General features: G+C 42.6%; 1 protein-coding gene across 1 annotated transcript in view; it reads left to right on the top strand.

Moving 5' to 3' along the window:
- Positions 1-4499: 4499 nt before the first annotated feature.
- LOC106607557 (protein lin-28 homolog A) overlaps positions 4500-23828 on the top strand; it is a 45408-nt gene continuing 26079 nt past the window's right edge. Inside the window, exons 1-2 of the mRNA XM_014204597.3 lie at positions 4500-4761; positions 5437-5627. Coding sequence (XP_014060072.1) covers positions 4632-4761; positions 5437-5627 — 321 coding nt within the window. The 5' untranslated portion in view covers positions 4500-4631. The remainder of the gene's footprint in view (positions 4762-5436; positions 5628-23828) is intronic.

The raw sequence follows: 23828 nt of genomic DNA, 5'->3' as shown, positions 1-23828 counted from the left end.
ATATATATATATTCATTCATTCGGCTTATTTGTTAGATTCCTGAGTGAATTAACAAATATTAAGATTAAACAAGAAAACATAATTTAGCCTATTTCTAAACAAACGCGACCATAGAAAAAACATCTTAATAAATTAGATTTTCCCACTAAAATGACGAGAATTCGTGAAGAAACAAGGCGCTATTCTTAGATGTCCTATGCTGGTTGTTGGTGTATTGTTTGGCTTTGTGAGCAACTTGCGTGTTTATTGCCGGGGCAGAGAGAAGCGCATCTCACGCATACTACCCTCTGACGTCACTGATGTGTCATTCGATATTTATAGGCTTTGTGTTCGCATTTTGTGTTCAAATGTTTCTATTTTTAAAACCAAAAAGCAGCATATGTCGTTGAATAAAAAACGTTAAATCAACAAATCAGATAAACGGAAAATGTATTGTTTTAGTTCATACCACTTTCTAGAATGGATTTGTCAATGGGGGTTTTCAGATATCTCTTGAAAACATTTTGGGCGTTAGCCATATTTATCTGTTAAATCCTTTGAATAAGTATCCCTATTTGTTTATTATGTAGGCCTACGTTGATTTGAATTGTTGATGCCTACAATTTAATAATTTATTCAAAGATAATTTGTTTAAATTATAGTCTTAAACCCCATTACAGGAAATAGTTAGGCTACATTTGATTGCATTTCAAATAAATGACTCTTATTAGAACGAAAAGTGCATTTAAAACCATTTTATTTAGTCTAAATAGCCAGGGTTGCCTTGTTGGTATGCTCAAACAAAGACACCCACATGTCCAACTATGGGCATTATACAATCCTTATACTTAAAATGTTCGTTTATTATAAATGTCTCTTAATAACGAAGTAAATAATAAAGTAACTTTCTTTCACGAAATCAAGAAAAAATGTACATACAATTGATGAACGTTTCCCTAGTAGACACAAGTAAAGTACACTGTGATTGAAATAAACTCCTGATTAGCTGGTTTGTTCTAAACACGTTAAATGAATAAATAAACCAAAAACATGTACCTGTTTGCTTGTAAAATGCTGTTAGACTCCCCAACACACATTTCCTTTCCAACAGCATGGCCTGGCCTGACCCATGGCTATGTCAACAATGTTTCGTTTTTCCTAGCAGTGGATATAAAAAAGTGAGGGATTGCTGGCTGGAATGCATGAGTTAAAACGTCGAAATAAACCCCCCACACTAAAAGAAAGGAAAAAAATGAGAGACGAACTGAATTAGCCCTTTGAACTCTATTGACAGAAATGCAGGGTAGAGAGGAGGCAACCTTCCTTTCGGGAGCTTGGTTGGTGAGGTGTGGGGGTTGGGTGGGGTTGGCTAGGGTGAAGGAGCACAAATCTGTGCTTGTGATGTTGCTATTGAAAAAGCTCTGGAATCTCGATTTGGAATTGTTTACGTCTGTGAAAGTGGCATTAAGCTGCATTTTGAGGATCTGATCATGTTTGATCAGTTGGTTTGGTTTTAGGCTAATCAATAATTGAAATGACATTCTTATTTTCCAATTAACTTAATTAGTTTAGTCTCTTATTAATCACTGCATGTGTTTATGTTCATAAGCCTTTATTATGAGGTTGGAATCAGAATCAACTTTATTCGCCAATAACATTTACATGTAGCCTACTAGGAATTTCACCTGGCGAAATTGTGCTGACAACAATAAGAATATACAGACAGAATATAGACAAAACCTAAAGAATCTACAGATTACGTTTCAACTTTTTTATACAGCATCAACGCTTTAATAAATTTGGCCTTGGCAGGGAATGTGAACCATACAGAATCAGAATGTTATTATTTTAGCCTTCAACGGATAGCCTAAAATACATTGCCAGTAGTCCTAATAGCCTACGCTTGTGGATGATTACTGATGTATTTCCAAAAGGCTCAGACTTTCTGTTTCCATCTACATGGGCCGGCACCCGTGGCTCAGCGTGTCATGGCTCTGGGTACTTTTCAGCTTCATTCACATAACAATGGCCAACTGTGAACTTTAACACCTCACAAATCAACAGTCTTGAATGATGCAGGGGTGTTGATTCTGATCGCCACATGTCTTTAGTGTCACACTCCTGATGGAAACATGATTACACTATAGCTTACGTTAATATAAAACACTAGCGCACCAAACATAGCTCTGTTCGGTAAGAAAAAGCCCTTCCCAGGATATGAGTGAGTCGATAACATCTGACACCGTTGACCGGCCCTGTGACCCACACCATCATTTTTGTGGCCACTGTGGAGCCCTCCTCACCGCATCTTCAAACAGAGAATTTGCGCGGGGGTTGGGCAGGGCCGCCCTTTGTTGGAGGTATGAGGTAAACTCATGAATTCCGGAGGGTGGGCTCTTTGGGGTTGCTTTGCTGCTGGGTGGGTGGGAATGGGTTGTTGTTGATTAATTCCTTCCCAACGTGTTTTTCCCCTTTGACCGTTTTGCGACTGGATATTGACAAAGAGCTGATAAATTGATAGTGCGCGTGCGAAACATCAGACTCATGTTTCCAGCCATACTCTCGTAGACATAACCTACTGCGAATAGCCGCGGGAACTGGTTTGGGGGTAGGGGTGCTGCGATTTTCTTTTGTGCCCTTGCTGAAGAGGTCTATAATGGTCAGCTAATACAGGACTAGTAAAGGCCCAGCGCACCCACCCCCCCAGTACCCCTCTTTTTTAAACTAAATGTATTTGAGTGTTTACCAGTATTTGTAACTTGAGTCTGATAATTATCTGTACAAAACAGTTATTCTGATAATACTTGTGGAATATAAAAATAGTTGCTTGATATATGTTTTCTAGTTTCTTGAAATACTTTACAAATGCAACTTATTTCTATGTGAAAACTGAAATGGTCTATTCATTCCTTTCCATTTTAGTTGACATTCTTATCCAGAGCAATTTACAGTAATGAATACATGCATTTTCATACTTTTTCATACTGGTCCCAGTGGGAATTGAACCCACATGGGAATCATCACATCACATCACATCATCACAAACCACTTGTTGTCTCAATGTACTAAATTACTGTATTGTGCATCGTTTTTTATCAGGGTGATAGAAAGTCTACAGGTACAAACCTAGATGAGCCTACAATACAGTAATGTACATTTACATGTAAGGATGGTAAATTAATACTGCACAAAAAGTGGTTATTTTCCATGTAATTTGATAAAGAAAAATATTTATTTTGATGTGGATGTTTTGTCTTTGTCCATAACTTCCACTGTTCCCGGTAGGCCATCATTGTAAAAAGGAATTTGTTGTTAACTGACTTGCCTAGTTAAATAAAGGTTAAATTAGAATGACAATCAAAGAGAAAGGGCCAGGGCAACTATTGATGTACAGAAGTCTACATCGTTCACTAATACTAGTAAAGGCCCAGTGCACTACTTTTGTGATAATTTTTTTTCTTAAATTATAAATATTTTTTTCCGATTTTTCAGGGGGTGCAGCACCCTCAACACCCCTAGTTCCTGCAGCTATGTCTGTGCGGATGTTGTCCATTGTTTGATTTGTCCTGAATTTTAAGTTCTGAAGGATCACACATGCTACCCACCCCTCAATTTTATCAATGGAAATCTTGGCAGTGTATCAGGCCTTTATAACCATACGTATACCACTTAAAGTTAACCAAATAAATCATAGGCTATAGCCTATACTATATTTGTAATTGAAGTCATAGCCTAAACCTAATAGTTTGTGCAAGAGAAGGAGGAATATGGGGCTGGTCATGTGAACATGAGCTCAATGTAGGCGTAAATACGTTTTCTAAAATGCATATGGAAAATTCTATTTATTCAAAGGTTAATGAATACAATCTTTAGGTTATTATTTGGCGATATGTTTAACGAATTAATTTACCATTTTAGTAAATGCAACAATTATGTTCAACAAACAATTGTAATCTATCAATTAAAATAAACCCCTCAATTCCCAATCTCATAATGATTAGGGCTATTTTACCACATATAGCCCGCTGAATCGAGCTCAGAAACGTAGGAAAAATAAAATAATATAGTCCTATAAAATAAGCAGAATAACAGATTCAATATTTACTGCACCAGATGTTTGTTTGCGTAAATCTTTTTTTTCTTCAGTGTTTATATTTCCAATGTAGTGCATTTAGCTGCTGTTAATCAAATATGACATTTTAGAAATGGTTGATTTGGCTATTAAAATTTGCATTGCGGAGTTGAAAACAAGGCTGACCAATGCAAAGTGGACTACCTACTGCCATTCACACGACTCTCAACCGAAGTTGTAAAATGTTTTTGCAAGATAATGGGTATGTGACCAAGTCCATCCTTTTATAAAAGTATGTTATTGTGAGGACACAACTGACCACTGGGACCTTATAATCGGTTCCGAGTCCGTTTCCCTCGCTGCACTCTCCTCCCCTCCCTGCACTCCCTTCCCTGGATCCGTACTGAAATTAGCAGCAAGAAAGCATGTCATTGACAAAGTCACGTGTCTAGAGGCACAGCCAGCAAGCGAGCGGATGAGAAAAGGAACGAGCGAGTGCAAGCGCTCGAAGTGGATTGAGTGTGGAAGGGATTGAATGAGAGACATGACAAAATATCAAGAGGGAAAGCACGCACTACCATGCGAGCTAAATTTGTGACCGCTGGAATAGAGGATGTCGGATTAATGGTGACTATTATAACCCGTTTTCGCAGAGGAAGCTTTTCGATTGGGACTTTGGAAGAGGGTCCGCGGGGAAACATGGCCGAAGGTTATTCTGCAATTATTTTCTATTTTTTGCGCTTACTTTTTCTTCTGATGGTATTGAGGGGATCTGCGAAGGACTATTGTTATAGAACCTATATGTTATGTACCGCCCACGATTATTTCCATATTGAAAATATGCCTTGGGATCTTGTTGGAGCAGTTTGTCAACGGTAAAGAGCGTATTCTGCCCAACTGGGGCTTGCATGGGGAACCATGTGTGTAGCCTACACCTGCCCTTTGAGTTTCATATAATGCTGGTTAAGCGTGGTAGATGCACGCAAATATGCTCCAGAAAAAAAAACAAAAAACGGTGAGCATGCATTTGCAAAAGCAAAGCGATCAATTGCAAATCGCTGACCGTTGTGTAGTTAGAAACCCCACAAGTAGCCTATTTTACACCGCTTTGCGTTTATGTTCGAAACATTCTACCAGGCGCCAGTTCACGCTTAGGTGATCTCGAAAATCGTTTTGCAGGGAGAATTCGAGCAAAGACGAACCTCACACATCATCCAGTGATGGGGATTTTCAACAACCGGGCTCCATAAAAGTTGTTTATAGGCTACTACTAGGCCCACTATACGCGCGCACGACTATAGGAAAAATAGGCTACTTAGGCACCTTCTATACCTGTATATCAATACATACTGTATTTAGCTAACTACTTTCATTTGACTTTTAGGAGGGGCGGTTAAAGGTGGCGCAGAATACACCGCAAAATCGGCGGAGCAGGAAGAGCGGATTCTGCCCCAGCCTCTGTCGGGAGCAGGCCACTGCAAGTGGTTCAATGTTCGAATGGGGTTCGGATTTATATCAATGACCAGCAGCGAGGGGAGCCCCCTAGACCTCCCTTTGGACGTATTTGTCCACCAAGTAAGTTCCCCCGAACGAGAAAAATCTTCCACGTTGATGTTGTGCTGCTATGAGCTGTGGGCATTTGGCATCTCCCTCTTTGGCGCAATCTTCCATCCCATAGACTACGTTATAGCCTACTCCACCTTGTTAATGATAAGTAATGTTTCAATAGGCTAGGTCAAGCAGCACAGGCCTATCCTTTCTAAAAGGGTAATTACTGGATTTTAATTCTACAAAATCGTTTTATGAACCTGTATCCATGCGTGGCAATAACATCACGTGTTAATGCGAAATAGAGACACATTCTTAGGCCACTGTTGGTTGCAACATTTGTTTGTAACAGTTCAAGTGTATTACTTTGTATCATCATGACGTTTCCCTAGCATGTACATGGCACACAAAACATGCTGTGGGTTTCCTTAAAGTGACACGTTCCCTCGTTCACTTCCCCTTGAATTTAGTGGAGGGAGAACACCACTAGTATGACCGTTTGTAGTTTTTCTATTGCCTCATGGACAGGGAGATTATGGTTGATGGCCCACCATATCGGAAAACGTGCTAAAATACTTTGAGTAAGTAGCCTACAAGAAAATATAAATAAATAGAATGGAACAGAAAGAAACATCACACTCAGTCCAGAAACAATGTGCTTGTTTTTGTTGACAGTAAGTGCAAAACGCTGTCATTTGAGTACTCGTACAATTGCTTCGTCGAAAGTTATAACATGGATAGTTTGGGTGTGTAGATTTTCATCCGATATTCTAATAACCTATCCATATTTTCTGCTGATTCTGTTGCCGTTAAATAGCTTTTTTTTTACGGTCCAATAAAGTCACTTTTAAAGACTCAAGAGCAGAAACGAGAAGGGAGTAGTCATTTTCACCATCTTATTTTCCCACACGGTTTGGCGGTGGAGGTGCTTTTATTGTGGTCTCACGGGAAGTTATTTTATTGAACTGGGAGAGAACATTCTGGTTCAAAGATGTAAGCGCCTAGCACGGCCCCAACCGAAGTCTTGAAAACATCTGTCAAACACGAGTGAGTAACAAGAGAGTTTACGGTGATGAATTGCGCTGCTTTAAAGCTGCTATGCTGCAGCTGTAGCTGAGGTCTCGTGGTGAATTTGGGTGAACATGTTTCCTTGTTGTTGTTGTGTTGGCTACTCCCATCATCACTAACTTTTTCATGTGGCAGCAATATATCCTATGAAAAAGGAACTCCCAAGTCTTAAAGATGTATTTCAGTATTTGCATACTGGTTAAGTTCTTGGTTCAATGATCAATTATTTATATTGTCTCCCTAATAATATTCAAATGATTAGAGCGCCATGCTGGCATATAGTATTTTCTTTTCATGCACTGTGTGTTCGTGTGTCCTGTTGATATTTCAGCAGAAAACATTTATGTTAAGAAACAACCGAAAGACCTAACTTGCAGCACAGTAGAAGACAATACACCCTGTTGTTCATGCAGTGTACTATATTTTCCTTTGCAGAGGAAATCCAAATGAGCAGAATAGGTAGAGAATTCGAATCAATCATAGTCATTAGTGGATATGTCAGATATACCTACTTTAGCCTTGCAAGCTTCCTCCCTGCCAAAGATGTGTGCTTAGAGAGAGAGAGAGAGAGAGAGAGCCCTGCTGAAGTCAAATAAACATTGTCTGGCGTGCAGTTTCTTAGCCTGGGCCTGAGCACAGAAGTAAATAGAACACCATTGGGCTATTAATAGGCCTATGCATTATAGGCTCTTGTATCTCTATTGTACAGATTCATATGTAGACATTTCTTAAAAATGTTCATGATCTAAATGTAGAGGAATACACACATTCATAAGATAATAATAATGATTGTTATAATGTTGATAAACCTCTACAGAATTCTATTGAGCCATTTCTTATAAACTTTCATGATTTTAGAAGATTAGGCTACTTATATTCATAAGATAGCAATACCAATCGTTATGTTTATAAGGATGTTACATCCTGCAGAATTCTACTGTCTTTTGTTAGAAATGTGCATGATCTCAAAGTAATAGCAATCATTATAATGCTGATAATGAGAAAAATAATGCATACTTTTCTTATAAATGTGTATGATTTCAATTTAGAGGAATACACACATTCATAAGATATAATTCTATGGAGTCTTATAAACGTTCATGATCCAATTTTAGAGGAATACACATGTGCTCATTCATAATGTAGGAATAACTACTGTAATAATGTTGGTAATGATGACAGTGTAGTCTTTCAAATGTAAATCATCAACTACCAATGAAATAGCCAATTCAGTAGGGATGTGCATCTTCCCTTTCAAGATGATTCATCACAAATCTAGATACATGGGCTCTGATACTATACACAGGAGCGATCCGTTTCAGTTTGAAATGATTCAGTTCGATGCGATACTATTCGATGCTCTAACATTTGTTGCATAAACACATACATTTTCCATTCAAAATTCATATCTGCTGATGATGGAGCTCATGAGCTGGGCATCTCTGAGCTGGATCGGTCTGAGCTGACTTCTGTCTGTGTCTGTGTGTGTGTGTGTGTGTGTGTGTGTGTGTGTGTGTGTGTGTGTGTGTGTGTGTGTGTGTGTGTGTGTGTGTGTGTGTGTGTGTGGTGTGTGTGTGTGTGTGTGTGTGTGTGTGTGTTTGTAAAATATGTGTATGTACAATGTAGGCACCTGAGCTGAGCCATAAGAGAGACTAGGCATCTCCCCCTATCAGATTAGGGGGTGCAATGTAGCCAGTTTTTTGTCTCCCCACTTTGGTTCTGAAATAACCATCACCCACAAAGGAACTTGTCATTTTTGCAGATTAAGTGTTTGACTAGTCAATATATCAATATTTATATTTTACAAATGTAGCTATGACATAGCCAATGAGTATATAGCACAACTTTGGATTTCACCCATCTCAAAATCAAATGGTTTCGACCATTTGGACATTTTTACGAAGAGCTCTTCTTTTCTCCTCTTGCTTCGGCCACGCAGTGCGCCTCACAAAAGGGATTGCTCATTATGAAATGATCAACTTTACCCTGTATATCTAAAAAATGACCATATACACGGATTTGTTTAAAGCAAAACTACCAAAACTGTTGCTGATGGTGAACCTGAACAATCAAAGTCAAATATAGTATAAGCCCTGTTTAGCAGGTATAGTCAGATGAGTTGGGTCTCTGGTAGCTTACTTTTATTCCAGTAAAACACAATGTACAACATAGGTTATCACTCAACGAATAAAGCACAATTTCATGCAAGCCATTCATGTAAGCTGAAGGTGCCTCGCAGATGTGCAAGATCCAGAACAGGCCCCCTACCTCACTGTGGTCAGTGCACAAAACAACTATATTACTGAAAAGTTTATTGATGGGACAATTTTTCATTTGAAATGCATAAAAACCTATCTAGAGTTTAGAATGTAACCTTGTGGTAGGGTTGATTGGGGGGCCACGTATGCTTGTTTTTCAGTTGCAGACATGCCTGATCAGATATATGACGTAGCCTCAAAGGTTGGAGAGCACACACACACACACACACACACACACACACACACACACACACACACACACACACACACACTTACTTACTTACTTACTTACTTACTTACTTACTTACTTACTTACTTACTTACTTACTTACTTACTTACTTACTTACTTTCTTTCTTTCCTGTTATGGGGGAATTCTGTTGCTTGCTGCTTGGGAAGATTGTACCATTTGTAAATATTTTCTCCAAAGATAAAGACACATTTTGTCCCATGGAAAAATTAGCATTTGAGTGCAAGATTCAGATTGGGCTCCAGTTTGTGACAATGTGTGATAATTTTCTATGCATGCAGGAATTCTTGAGATAATGAGAGTGGGAGGGGGAGGGGAGGAGAAAGTGAGAGAAAATAAATGAGAGGTAGAGACTAAAGAGGGAGGTTAGGAAAGAAGAGAGAGAACAGGGAAAGAGAGAATGGTGGAAGAGAGGCGATTGGGAGGACGGGAGTAAGAAAGGTAGTGAGAGAGGAGAGGTTATGCAGAAGGGGGAAAGAGGAGGGGTTGGAGAAGCAAATGAGGGAGGGGGCGAGGGAAGGAAGAGTGGGGAGCGGGACGGAGGGGTGGGGAAAAAGAAAACAGGAGAGTGGTAGGAAATACATTTGTGATGGGGAAGTAGATTAGAAGAGGGAGGTAGGGAGGAAGAGGGGGAGAGATAGAGAAGGAGCGAGAGAGTAGTAGAGAGGAGGTAGAGAGTGAGAGGTGGAGAATAAGAAAGAGGCAAAGAGAGCGGGGGAGAGAGAGAATATAGAGGAGAGCGAGAAAGAGGAAGAGAAAAGGATATATAAGAGGTAGAAAAGGATGGAAAGCGAGAGGAGGTGGAGAAGAAAGATAGGTACAGAAGGGAAAAGAGAGAAAGGAACAAAAGAGAGTAGGTAGAAAAGAATGAGAGATAAAGAGCTTGAGATAAGGAAAGATATAAAAAGGGAGAGGTATAGAGAAAGAGCGAGAGGGAGGTAGAGAAGAAAAAAGAGAGGGAGAGGTATAATGAAGGAGACTGAGGATGTAGAGGGTCAGAGAAAAAACGAGAGGGAGAAAGAAAGAAATAATGAGCTGGTCTTATCTTGACCCCAGAGAAATCTTCCAGAGGGGGCCAGACATCAGGGGGGTTCCCGTCCGATCACTTCCAGTGTGTGTGTGTGCGAGCTTCTCTATATGACCACTACTAACTACTACCTTGTGCCAGCGTCGCACCCGCACTATGACACATTTTTATTCAGTTTGTTTGTTTATTTCACCAGTGATGATTTATGATGAATTACATTAATGCATTTCCTCTTTTGGAGATTAAATGTAGGACTATTCTGTGTGTGTGTGTTGTTTGAGCACCTCACATTTTCACGCTTGGATGTTTAGCTGGCACATCAATCAACCTTTGCTATTTACCCACAAGTCTCTTGTGTGTGTGTGTGTGTGTGTGTGTGTGTGTGTGTGTGTGTGTGTGTGTGTGTGTGTTGTGTGTGTGTGTGTGTGTGTGTGTGTGTGTGTGTGTGTGTGTGTGTGTGTGTGTGTGTGCGTTTCACGTGGGGGTGGATGTGGGGGTTTCCCCATCCTCAGGCATTGTTTTGTTTGTTGGAAGAATGTCTTTAAAGATGAAATAGGGAAGGGGCTGGATTTGCTGTTCTCCCTCTGCTTGTGGTCTGAAAACATTAAACATTGTGTACTGCTGCACTGGCCCTATCCCTCCATCAGAAACCTCAAAGTGTGTGTGTGTGTGTTTGCACGAGTGCATGTATTTTCAGATGCTTTTTTTCTGTTCTTGCCAGCAGGTCCACTCTGTAATAATATCTGAGCACTTGGAGATTTTTGTTTTTGTGTGTATGCATGCATGTGTGAGATTTTTTTTTAAATGTATTTTTATTTAACCTTTATTTAACTAGGCAAGTCAGTTAAGAACAAAGTCTTATTTACAATGATGTCCTACTTTAAAGACCCCCTAGCCAAACCCTCCCCTAACCCGGATGATCCTGGGCCAATTGTGCGCCGCCCTATGGGACTCCCGATCGAGGCCGGTTGTGATACAGCCCGGGTATGAACCCAGGTCTGTAGTGATGCCTCACAGGCCAGAGGTTGATCTCAATGGCCTCCCGAGTGGCGCAGCGGTCTAAGGCACTGCATCGCAGTGATGCAGTGCCTTAGATCACGATGCAGTGCCTTAGACCGCGATGCAGTGCCTTAGACCGCGATGCAGTGCCTTAGACCGCGATGCAGTGCCTTTGACCGCTGCGCCACTTGGGAGGCCATTGAGATTAACCTCTGGCCTGTGTCTTCATTTGGCATGCAAGCCCTGCCCCTCCCCAGTCCCTGCCACAGACCCACCTCCCCCTCTTTACTTCAATGCTTAAAAACCGCAGAAGAAGAAAGTGGAGCGGTCATGTGACTTTCCGTCCATATATGGGGAATGTGATTGGTCATTTGAAAGGTAGATTGTGTGAATTAAAGTAGAAGTGGTGCTAGAAATGTTTCTTTCTATTGACATGACAAACAGACATGTCGTAGAGTAGACCGAATCCACTTTTGGTGGGTGATCTGTTTTCTTGATATTGTCTAGGACAACAAATGGTTTGGTTTTGGCATTGCTTCTGAAGAAGCTTGGTGGATTTGAATGCATTTTTTATGTAACTGTTTTGTGTGTTTCTGTGAAATTGTATGAAGTTAAGTGTTTTATTTCAGGGAAAACATTTTTGTTTTACTTGTTCAGTTTGTTTGCGTCTAGATAAGGTCAGTTTTATTTCAGCCTTTATTTTGACAGTATGAAATACCCTTTGTTCTAATGACCTAAGACCCTGGATCAAAAACTCTTGGTTGATTTGTCATTGTCAAGTTGCATTTCCCTCAATGTTTAAATTATTCAAGTTTTTTTTACTGTTGGTTGTTTTTGTTGATAGATTTTTTTTAATGGAAGGAAAGTGGTACAACATATTGTTAGTTACCTTAGTTAGCAAATAGCAACATAGTAGCCTGTGGATCTTGTTTGCAACATTTTTCCATGTTTTTAATGCCTGTCGTTTGTTTACAGGATAACATTATGATATAAGTTATTGGTAGCATGTATTTCGAATGAGTTTTGATCCTATATTTACTTGTTGTTGAACCTAAGTACGAAATGCTGTTTTAATGCACCCAAATTAGCATTTAGCTAACATTTCACTAGCATTCACCTAGCATTTAGCTAGTATTTACCTAGCATTTAGCTAGTATTTACCTAGTATTTACCTAGCATTTAGCTAGTATTAAATAAGGCAGACTTGTTTCTTTTTGTAGAAACAGGAAAAATATGGAAATAAATCATGTACCCAAAGTGCTGTAGATAATTAATGGTTAATATAAAACATAAACCACAACTTTTATAATTGTGTGTTGAAAGATCAAACCAGTAAATGTTCAATAGTTGGTCTGAAACTTAATTTGATAATAGGCAACTTGTTTCTAAAACCTAATTTTGATGGTAAGGAAATAGTAAACAATTTCAGTGTGGCCCTCCGGACCTCGTTGAAGAACGAATGCGACCCCCCTGGCAAAATTAGTTTGACACTCCTGGTCTAAAGTCTGTTTTATGAATCCAGCAGTAGGTTTAATTCTGATTACTTCCAAGTTTAATTGTGAACATTGATCCATCTTAGTTTATATACCGATGGTATTGAGCTTTGTTTTACGAAGACAAAGGGTAGTCAATGAAACAAAATATTGTCTTAATTTAAAGGAGAGCTACAGGTACCATGTTAGCAATATTTTTTTTTTTGAAGAAGAATGCGGTTTAGAAATATCTGAACTGCAGTTTCTATATGTACACAAGGTAGCCAGGATGGCGAATCGTTATGGAAGAGCAACCTTTTAGCGGCAAACAATGTATAAAACCACATTTAATTTGTGTAATTTTATTCCTTTACTATTCCAGATATATCTTTAGCTTGACATTTAGCATGATTCTGAATTGAAACGCCACTTGTATTAAATTTGATTTGTAGACACGTTTAGATCAGGGTCATGTTCATTAGGCACCACATCGAAGAAAACTGACGGAAACATGGAACGACTACCTGGACTTGTTCAATAAGAAACAGTAATTTTAATTTCCTATTGCGAAATGTTTTCTGTTGCGTGCTATAATACACACAACCTAGCAGTAGGCTTTATCACGCTCCTGTTTGCTTTTGTTAGAAGTGAGGAACAAAAGAAACCATGTTTTTTTTCTCTGTGGTGTTAGGGCTTCTATTTCTCCAGCTCCATCCTTTAGCTTTACATTTTTTGAACAGTGGGCGATTAAATGACAATTGAGAAGCCAAAACAAATGCAACTCTATTTTCAATGTTGACCTATGCTTTTTGCCGTTATTTTATATTAGTCTCCCATTTTCAATGAAGTGAATTCAGATTGTCACCCCACTACTACTACTATTGTGTTCTTTCTCCCCAGCCACCTAACCTAGGTTAATTTCCTTCCTTTCTGATAAACCCTTAGCAGAATGATCTAGTGCCCACCATCCCCCTCTGATTAAACATTTGTCCGGTCCATAATCAGGGCTGTTGTTAGTTTGGGCAGAGGGGAAACGGGAACACTCTTTATTGTTTGATGGGGGGGTTGGGTAGAGGTCAGGGGTTAGGGGCAGTAATGAAAACGTGCGGAGGAGGGCGAGGGGTGTCAGTGCAGTGAGCTTTTGGCATTGTTGGTGGTTCGCTCTGGTGTCCCCCCCCCCCCCCCCCCCCCCCCCTCTTCTTCTTTGGTTTATATGCATCCTGTTGGGTCATATCCATCTGTGACGATCGGGGCCAGCTTTGTCCACTTAGCATTTCCTGTGTGTAAAAAGCTACTTAATGTCGTCACCCATCCCCTTCTGCTCCTAGCCCTCCTCCACCACCCCTACACACACACACACACACACATACACATACACACGTGTGCATGCACGTACACACACACACACACACACACACACACACACACACACACACACACACACACACACACACACACACACACACACACACACACACACACACACACACACACACACACACACACAGCATAATAAGCACAAACACCTACAAATAATCAAGATTTGGTCTGAGTGTGTTTATCAGTGTGTGTATTACATTTAACATTACATTTAAGTCATTTAGCAGACGCTCTTATCCAGAGCGACTTACAAATTGGTGCATTCACCTTATGATATCCAGTGGAACAACCACTTTACAATAGTGCATCTAAATCTTTTAAGGGGAGGGGGGGGGGGGTTAGAAGGATTACTTTATCCTATCCCAGGTATTCCTTAAAGAGGTGGGGTTTCAGGTGTCTCCGGAAGGTGGTGATTGACTCCGCTGTCCTGGCGTCGTGAGGGAGCTTGTTCCACCATTGGGGTGCCAGAGCAGCGAACAGTTTGGACTGGGCTGAGCGGGAACCGTGCTTCCTCAGAGGTAGGGGGGCCATAAGGCCAGAGGTGGATGAACGCAGTGCCCTTGTTTGGGTGTAGGGCCTGATCAGAGCCTGAAGGTATGGAGGTGCCGTTCCCTTCACAGCTCCGTAGGCAAGCACCATGGTCTTGTAGCGGATGCGAGCTTCAACTGGAAGCCAGTGGAGAGAGCGGAGGAGCGGGGTGACGTGAGAGAACTTGGGAAGGTTGAACACCAGACGGGCTGCGGCATTCTGGATGAGTTGTAGGGGTTTAACGGCACAGGCAGGGAGCCCAGCCAACAGCGAGTTGCAGTAATCCAGACGGGAGATGACAAGTGCCTGGATTAGGACCTGCGCCGCTTCCTGTGTGAGGCAGGGTCGTACTCTGCGAATGTTGTAGAGCATGAACCTACAGAATCGGGTCACCGCCTTGATGTTAGTGGAGAACGACAGGGTGTTGTCCAGGATCACGCCAAGGTTCTTAGCACTCTGGGAGGAGGACACAAGGGAGTTGTCAACCGTGATGGCGAGATCATGGAACGGGCAGTCCTTCCCCGGGAGGAAGAGCAGCTCCGTCTTGCCGAGGTTCAGCTTGAGGTGGTGATCCGTCATCCACACTGATATGTCTGCCAGACATGCAGAGATGCGATTCGCCGCCTGGTTATCAGAAGGGGGAAAGGAGAAGATTAATTGTGTGTCGTCTGCATAGCAATGATAGGAGAGACCATGTGAGGATATGACAGAGCCAAGGGACTTGGTGTATAGCGAGAATAGGAGAGGGCCTAGAACAGAGCCCTGGGGGACACCAGTGGTGAGAGCGTGTGGTGCGGAGACAGATTCTTGCCACGCCACCTGGTAGGAGCGACCTGTCAGGTAGGACGCAATCCAAGCGTGGGCCGCGCCGGAGATGCCCAACTCGGAGAGGGTGGAGAGGAGGATCTGATGGTTCACAGTATCAAAGGCAGCAGATAGGTCTAGAAGGATGAGAGCAGAGGAGAGAGAGTTAGCTTTAGCAGTGCGGAGAGCCTCCGTGACACAGAGAAGAGCAGTCTCAGTTGAATGCCCAGTCTTGAAACCTGACTGATTAGGATCAAGAAGGTCATTCTGAGAGAGATAGCAGGAGAGCTGGCCAAGGACGGCACGTTCAAGAGTTTTGGAGAGAAAAGAAAGAAGGGATACTGGTCTGTAGTTGTTGACATCGGAGGGATCGAGTGTAGGTTTTTTCAGAAGGGGTGCAACTCTCGCTCTCTTGAAGACGGAAGGGACGTAGCCAGCGGTCAAGGATGAGTTGATGAGCGAGGTGAGGTAGGGGAGAAGGTCTCCGGAAATGGTCTGGAGAAGAGAGGAGGGGATAGGGTCAAGTGGGCAGGTTGTTGGGCGGCCGGCCGTCACAAGACGCGAGATTTCATCTGGAGAGAGAGGGGAGAAAGAGGTCAAAGCACAGGGTAGGGCAGTGTGAGCAGGACCAGCGGTGTCGTTTGACTTAGCAAACGAGGATCGGATATCGTCAACCTTCTTTTCAAAATGGTTGACGAAGTCATCCGCAGAAAGGGGGGGGGGGGGGAGGAGGATTCAGGAGGGAGGAGAAGGTAGCAAAGAGCTTCCTAGGGTTAGAGGCAGATGCTTGGAATTTAGAGTGGTAGAAAGTGGCTTTAGCAGCAGAGACAGAAGAGGAGAATGTAGAGAGGAGGGAGTGAAAGGATACCAGGTCCGCAGGGAGGCGACTTTTTCTCCATTTCCGCTCGGCTGCCCGGAGCCCTGTTCTGTGAGCTCGCAGTGAGTCGTCGAGCCACGGAGCAGGAGGGGAGGACCGAGCCGGCCTGGAGGATAGGTGACAGAGAAAATCAAAGGATGCAGAAAGGGAGTAGAGGAGGGTTGAGGAGGCAGAATCAGGAGATAGGTTGGAGAAGGTTTGAGCAGAGGGAAGAGATGATAGGATGGAAGAGGAGAGAGTAGCGGGAGAGAGAGAGCGAAGGTTGGGACGGCGCAATACCATCCGAGTAGGGGCAGAGTGAGAAGTGTTGGATGAGAGCGAGAGGGAAAAGGATACAAGGTAGTGGTCGGAGATTTGGAGGGGAGTTGCAATGAGATTAGTGGAAGAACAGCATCTAGTAAAGATGAGGTCAAGCGTATTGCCTGCCTTGTGAGTAGGGGGGGAAGGTGAGAGGGTGAGGTCAAAAGAGGAGAGGAGTGGAAAGAAGGAGGCAGAGAGGAATGAGTCAAAGGTAGACGTGGGGAGGTTAAAGTCACCCAGAACTGTGAGAGGTGAGCCATCCTCAGGAAAGGAGCTTATCAAGGCGTCAAGCTCATTGATGAACTCTCCAAGGGAACCTGGAGGGCGATAAATGATAAGGATGTTAAGCTTGAAAGGGCTGGTAACTGTGACAGCATGGAATTCAAATGAGGAGATAGACAGATGGGTCAGGGGAGAAAGAGAGAATGTCCACTTGGGAGAGATGAGGATTCCAGTGCCACCACCCCACTGGCTCGATGCTCTAGGGGTATGCGAGAACACGTGGGCAGACGAGGAGAGAGCAGTAGGAGTAGCAGTGTTATCTGTGGTAATCCATGTTTCCGTCAGCGCCAGGAAGTCTATGGACTGGAGGGTAGCATAGGCTGAGATGAACTCAGCCTTGTTGGCCGCAGACCGGCAGTTCCAGAGGCTGCCGGAGACCTGGAACTCCACGTGGGTCGTGCGCGCTGGGACCACCAGGTTAGAGTGGCAGCGGCCACGCGGTGTGAAGCGTTTGTATGGCCTGTGCAGAGGGGAGAGAACAGGGATAGACAGACACATAGTTGACAAGCTACAGAAGTGTTGTTTCTTGTATTATTATCTCTTGTGTCTTTAGAGAACTGTTTCACTTTGATATCCTTTTTCTTCTGTCCTGATTTTCTCTTTCTTTTCTTCTGTTAACTGTGTATGATCTGTTGCTGGCTGAGTGATGTTTTCGTTGATCTATTTTTTCATCATTCTTTTACCAGGTATGTTGGCAGAGAACACAATCTCTTTTACAGCAACTTGGGGAGAAAGTTAGTGGAGGGAAGAAGAGGACGATTTCATTTGAATGTGGAGCTGGATATATTACATGGGTTGTTCTCAGGACAGACAGGCAATTGGGAGGAGTGTGGGGGATTGGTTGGCTGGTGTGCTCTCTGCCTCCCTCCCTGTCAGTGGGTCCTCTCTCTGTGGGGGGAGGGGGTTTCTGCCCCTGACCCTGGGATTTCTGGAGCTGACCTGCGGGGCTCCTAATCAAATGGGGTTTTTGTTCCAGGTCGCTCCTCGTCCCTCCTGGGCCTGGCCTGATCAGGAGTTGCTCCTCCATTGGAGCTGAATAGAATGCGCTGGCGGCATTTCCATGGGCTCACACCCTCCCTGTCCCCCCCCATCCCCCATCTCTCTCTTTTTCTCCTCCCCTTCTCCCTCTCGTGCACACCCCCACCCTGTTCCAGGCAACTCCTCCATTTTGTTCTCTCTTTCTCTTTCTCTCTCGCTCAACTATTACCGCCCCAACAGATCCACAGATGATGCAATCTCAATTGCATTCCACACTGCCCTCACCCACCTAAATGAGAGGTATACCGATGTGAGAATGCTGTTCATTGATTATAGCTCAGCATTCAACACCATAGTCCCCTCCAAGTTCTTCACCAAGCTTGAGACCCTGGGACTAAACACCTCCCTCTGCAGCTGGATCCTGGACTTCCTGATGGGCCGACCCCAGGTCTTGAGGGTTGGCAATGTAACTTCCGCCATGCAGACCTTTAACAAGGGGTCCCCTCAGGGATGTGTGCTTAGTCCCCTCCTGTACTCCTTGATCACCAGCGACAATGAGACAGCCTATAGGGTGGAGGCCAGTGACCTGGCAGTGTGGTGCCAGGACAACAACCTCTCCCTCAATGTCAATAAGACTAAGGAGCTGATCGTGGACTATAGGAAATGGAAGAGGTGAGCACGCCCCCATCCACATCAACAGGGCTGTAGTAGAGCGGGTCAACAGCTTCAACTTCCTCGATGTCCAAATCACTAAGGACTTAAAATGGTCTACCCACAACGCACATAGTTGTGAAGAAGGTGTGACAGCACCTCTTCCCCCTAAGAAGGTTGAAAAGATTTGTCATGGGCCCTCAAATCCTCAAAAAGTTCTACAGCTGCATCATTGAGAGCATCTTGAGTAGCTGCATCACTGCTTGGTATGGCAACTGCACCGCCCTCACTCACCCGGGCCGAGCTCCCTGCCATCCAGGACCTCTATATCAGGCGGTGTGAATTGAAGGCCCGGAAAATTGTTAAAGACTCCAACCACCCAAGCCATAGACTGTTCTTTCTGCTTCCGTACAGCAAGCGGTACCAGAGCAACAAGTCTGACACCAACTGAACAGCTTCTATCCTCAAGCCATAAGACTGAAAAATAGCTAACAAAATGTCTACACGGACTATCATTGACCTTTTTGTTGAATTTTTTTATTTTTGCACTGACTCTATGCACACTCACAGGACTCTACACACTCACGCACAGAAGCTCACACTACAACAGCACACACACACTCACATATAATCATCATATAAGCTGCTGCTACTCTGTTTATCATATATCTAGTATGCCTAGTCCTATACACACAGTATCTACCCCTACCACTCCAGTATCCCTGCACTGCTACTCTGTTTATCATATATCTTGATGCCTAGTCCTATACACAGTATTTACTCCTACCACTCCAGTATCCCAGCACTGCTACTCTGTTTATCATATTACTTGATGCCTAGTCCTATACACTCAGTATATACCCCTACCACTCCAGTATCCCTGCACTGCTACTCTGTTGATCATATCTCTTGATGCCTAGTCCTATACACTCAGTATCTACCCCTACCACTCCAGTATGCCTGCACTGCTACTCTGTTTATCATATATCTTGATGCCTAGTCCTATATACACAGTATCTACAGTTGAAGTCGGAAATTTACATACACTTAGGTTGGAGTCATTAAAACTCATTTTTCAAACACTTCACAAATTTCTTGTTAACAAACTATAGTTTTGGCAAGTTGATTAGGACATCTACTTTTACAGACAGGTTATTTCACTTATAATTCACTGTATCACAATTCCAGTGGGTCAGAAGTTTACATACACTAAATTGACTGTGCCTTTAAACAGCTTTAAACAGAAAATGATGTAATGGCTTTACAAGCTTCTGATAGGCTAATTGACATAATTTGAGTCAATTGGAGGTGTACCTGTGGATGTATTTGAAGGCCTACCTTCCAACTCACTGCCTCTTTGCTTGACACCATGGGAAAATCAAAAGAAATCAACCAAGACCTCTGAAAATAAATTGTAGACCTCCACAAGTCTGGTTCATCTTTAAGAGCAATTACCAAACGCCTGAAGGTACCACGTTCATCTGTACAAACAATAGTACGCAAGTATAACCTCCATGGGACCACACAGCCGTCATACCGCTCAGGAAGGAGACGCGTTCTGTCTCCTAGAGATGAATGTACTTTGGTGCAAAAAGTGCAAATCAATCCCAGAACAACAGCAAAGGACCTTGTGAAGATGCTGGAGGAAACGGGTACAAAAGTATCAATATCCACAGTAAAACGAGTCCTATATCAACATAACCTGAAAGGCCGCTCAGCAAGGAAAAAGCCACTGTTCCAAATCCGCCATAAAAAAACAGACTACGGTTTGCAACTGCAGATGGGGACAAAGATCGTACTTTTTGGAGAAATGTCCTCTGGTCTGATGAAACAAAATAGAACTGTTTGGCTAAACAGTTCTATTTTGTTGACCATCGTTATGTTTGGAGGAAAAAGGGGGAGGCTTGCAAGCCAAAGAACAACATCCCAACCGTGAAGCACGGGAGTGGCAGCATTATGTTGTGCTTTGCTGCAGGAGGGACTGGTGCACTTCACAAAATAAATGACATCACGAGGAAGGAAAATGATGTGGATATATTGAAGCAATATCTCAAGATATCAGTCAGGAAGTTAAAGCTTGGTTGCAAATGGGTCTTCCAAATGGACAATGACCCCAAGCAAACTTACAAAGTTGTGGCAAAATGGCTTAAGAACAACAAAGTCAAGGTAATGGAGTGGCCATCACAAAGCCCTGACCTCAATCCTATAGAACATTTGTGGGCAGAACTGAAAAAGCGTGTGCGAGCAAGGAGGCCTACAAACCTGACTCACTTCCCCCTGCTGTAAGGAGAAATGGGCCAAAATTCATCTTATTGGGTGAAGCTTGTGGAAGGCTACCCAAAACGTTTGACTCAAGTTAAACAATTTAAAGACAATGCTACCAAATACTAATTGAGTGTATGTGAACTTCTGATCCACTGGGAATGTGATGAAAGAAATAAAAGCTGAAATCAATCATTCGCTCTACTATTATTCAGACATTTCACATTCTTAAAATAAAGTGGTGATCCTAACTGACCTAAGACAGGGAATTTTTACTAGGATTAAATATCAGGAATTGTGGAAAACGGAGTTTAAATGTATTTGGCTAATGTGTATGTAAACTTCCGACTTCAACTGTAGCTTGTTGTGATGTGTGTTTTGTCCTATATTTAAATTTTTTATCCCAGCCCCTTTCCCCGCAGGAGGCCTTTTGCCATTTGGTAGGCCGTCATTGTAAATAATAATTTGTACTTAACTGACTTGCCTAGTTAAATAAAATACATTTTTGGGAAAGAGCTTTCAAGAAAGGCATTTATTTCCCTGTACTTGACAATAAAATTTTAAACTCTCTGTTCTGTCCTCTCTCTCTCTCTCTCTGTCTCTTTCTCTCTCTCACCGACAGACAGACTGTCTGTCTCTGTTCACTCCCCCTCTCTCTTGCTCTCTCTCTGTACACTCCTCTTGCTTCCTCTCTCTCTCTCTTCACTACTCTCTCGCTCTCTCTCATTCAATTCAAAGGGCTTTATTGGCATGGGAAAGCCCTTTTGAATTGAATTTACAAAGCTGTTTGTGCTTCACTGGTTGCTCTTTTCTTGTGGCAACTGGTCACAAATCTTGCTGCTGTGATGGCACACTGGTGTTTCACCTAATAGATACGGGAGTGATGAAGATGGCCGAGTACATCACTGGGACCGTGCTCCCACCCATTCAGGACATCTACTCAAAACGATGCCTGAGGAAGGCCACAGCATCATCAAGGACCCCACACACCCCAGCTACAAGCAGTTCTCTCCCTTACCATTGGGTAGAGAGTATCGGAGCATGAGATCTTTTTTTTCATGTATATATATATTTAACTAGGTAGTTCAGTTAACCTCTTGGGGCTAGGTGGGACGCTAGCGTGCCACCCGTGGTGCACTCCATCAACAGCAGGTGCATTTCAAGAGCGGCAAATTTGAATCCAAATAAATGTCAAAATTCAAATTTTTCAAAAATACAACTATGTTACACCATTTGAAAGATAAACATCTCCTTAATCTAACCACGTTTTACGATTTCAAAAAGGTTTTACGGCGAAAGCATAAATTTAGAGTATGTTAGGACAGTACATTTACAAGAGTTGTGTGTAATGTTTTGTCAAGTCAAAGACAGGGTCACCAAAACCATAAAACCAGCTAAAATGATACACTAACCTTTTACAATCTCCATCAGATGACACTCCTAGGACATTATGTTAGACAATGCATGCATTTTTAGTTCTATCAAGTTGATATTTATATCCAAAAACAGCGTTTTACTATGGCATTGATGTTGAGGAAATCGTTTCCCTCCAATAACCGGCAGTCAAGTCAGCGTCACAAATTAAATAATTAAAATTAGAAAACATTGGTAAAATATTATATTGTCATTTAAAGAATTATAGATTTACATCTTTTGAACGCAATCAACTTGCCAGATTTAAAAATAACCTTACTGGGAAATCACACTTTGCAATAATCTGAGCACTGTGCCCAGAAAAATACGCGTTGCGATACAGACTAGACGTCATGTTGGGGAGATCTAAAATCGAAAATACTATGTAAATAATCCATTACCTTTGATTCTCTTCATCAGATGTCACTTCCAGGTATCACAGGTCCATAACGAATGTAGTTTTGTTCAAAAAAGCTCATCATTTATGTCCAAAAATCTCCGTCTCGTTAGCACATGATGTAAGCCAGCCGGACTTCTCGTCATGAACGAGGGGAAAAAATATATTTCCGTTCGTTCAAACATGTCAAACGTTGTATAGCATAAATCATTAGGGCCTTTTTTAACCAGAACATGAATAATATTCAAGGTGGACGAATGCATAGTCTTTTATAACGTATTGGAACGAGGGTACCCAACATGAAGTAGCGCGCCAGGTGTCTAATGGGACATCACCGTTCCATGGCTCTTGTTCGGTCAGATCTCCCTCCAGAAGACTCAAAACACTTTGTAAAGGCTGGTGACATCTAGTGGAAGCAATAGGAAGTGCCAAAATATTCCTAAACCCCTGTGTTTTTCAATGGGATAGGTTTAAAGTCAATACAACACATCAGGTATCCACTTCCTGTCAGAAAATGTCTCAGGGTTTTGCCTGCCAAATGAGTTCTGTTATACTCACAGACACCATTCAAACAGTTTTGGAAACTTTAGAGTGTTTTCTATCCATATATAATAAGTATATGCATATTCTAGTTACTGGGTAGGATTAGTAACCAGATTAAATCGGGTACATTTTTTTTATCCAGACGTGCAAATGCTGCCCCCTAGACCCAACAGGTTAAGAACAAATTCTTATTTACAATGACGGCCTACACCGGCCAAACCGGGACGACGCTGGGCCAATTGTGCGCCGCCCTATGGGACTCCCAATCACGGCCGGTTGTGATACAGCCTGGATTCGAACCAGGGTGTCTGTAGTGACCCCTCTAGCACTGAGATGCAGTGCCTTAGACCACTGCGCTTGAACTGGACTGACCACCTGCTCTGATTCTCCGCACCTTAGCACACATGCACTCAATCATGCACACACACACACACACACACACACACACACACACACACACACACACACACACACACACACACACACACACACACACACACACACACACACACACACACACCCACACACACACACATTCTCTGGTCTGATGAAACCAAGATTGAACTCTTTGGCCTGAATGCCAAGCGTCACATCTGGAGGAAACCTGGCACCATCCCTACGGTGAAGCATGGTGGTGGCAGCATCATGCTGTGGGGATGTTTTTCAGAGGCGGTGACTGGGAGACTAGTCAGGATCGAGGGAAAGATGAACAGAGCAAAGTACAGAAAGATCCTTGATGA

Source organism: Salmo salar, chromosome 06 (assembly GCF_965601325.2).
Source record: "Salmo salar chromosome 06, fSalSal1, whole genome shotgun sequence".
In the NCBI taxonomy this organism is placed as follows: domain Eukaryota; kingdom Metazoa; phylum Chordata; class Actinopteri; order Salmoniformes; family Salmonidae; genus Salmo; species Salmo salar.
Note: the sequence above shows the minus strand (reverse complement) of the source record. Positions and strands in the feature narration are given on the sequence as shown.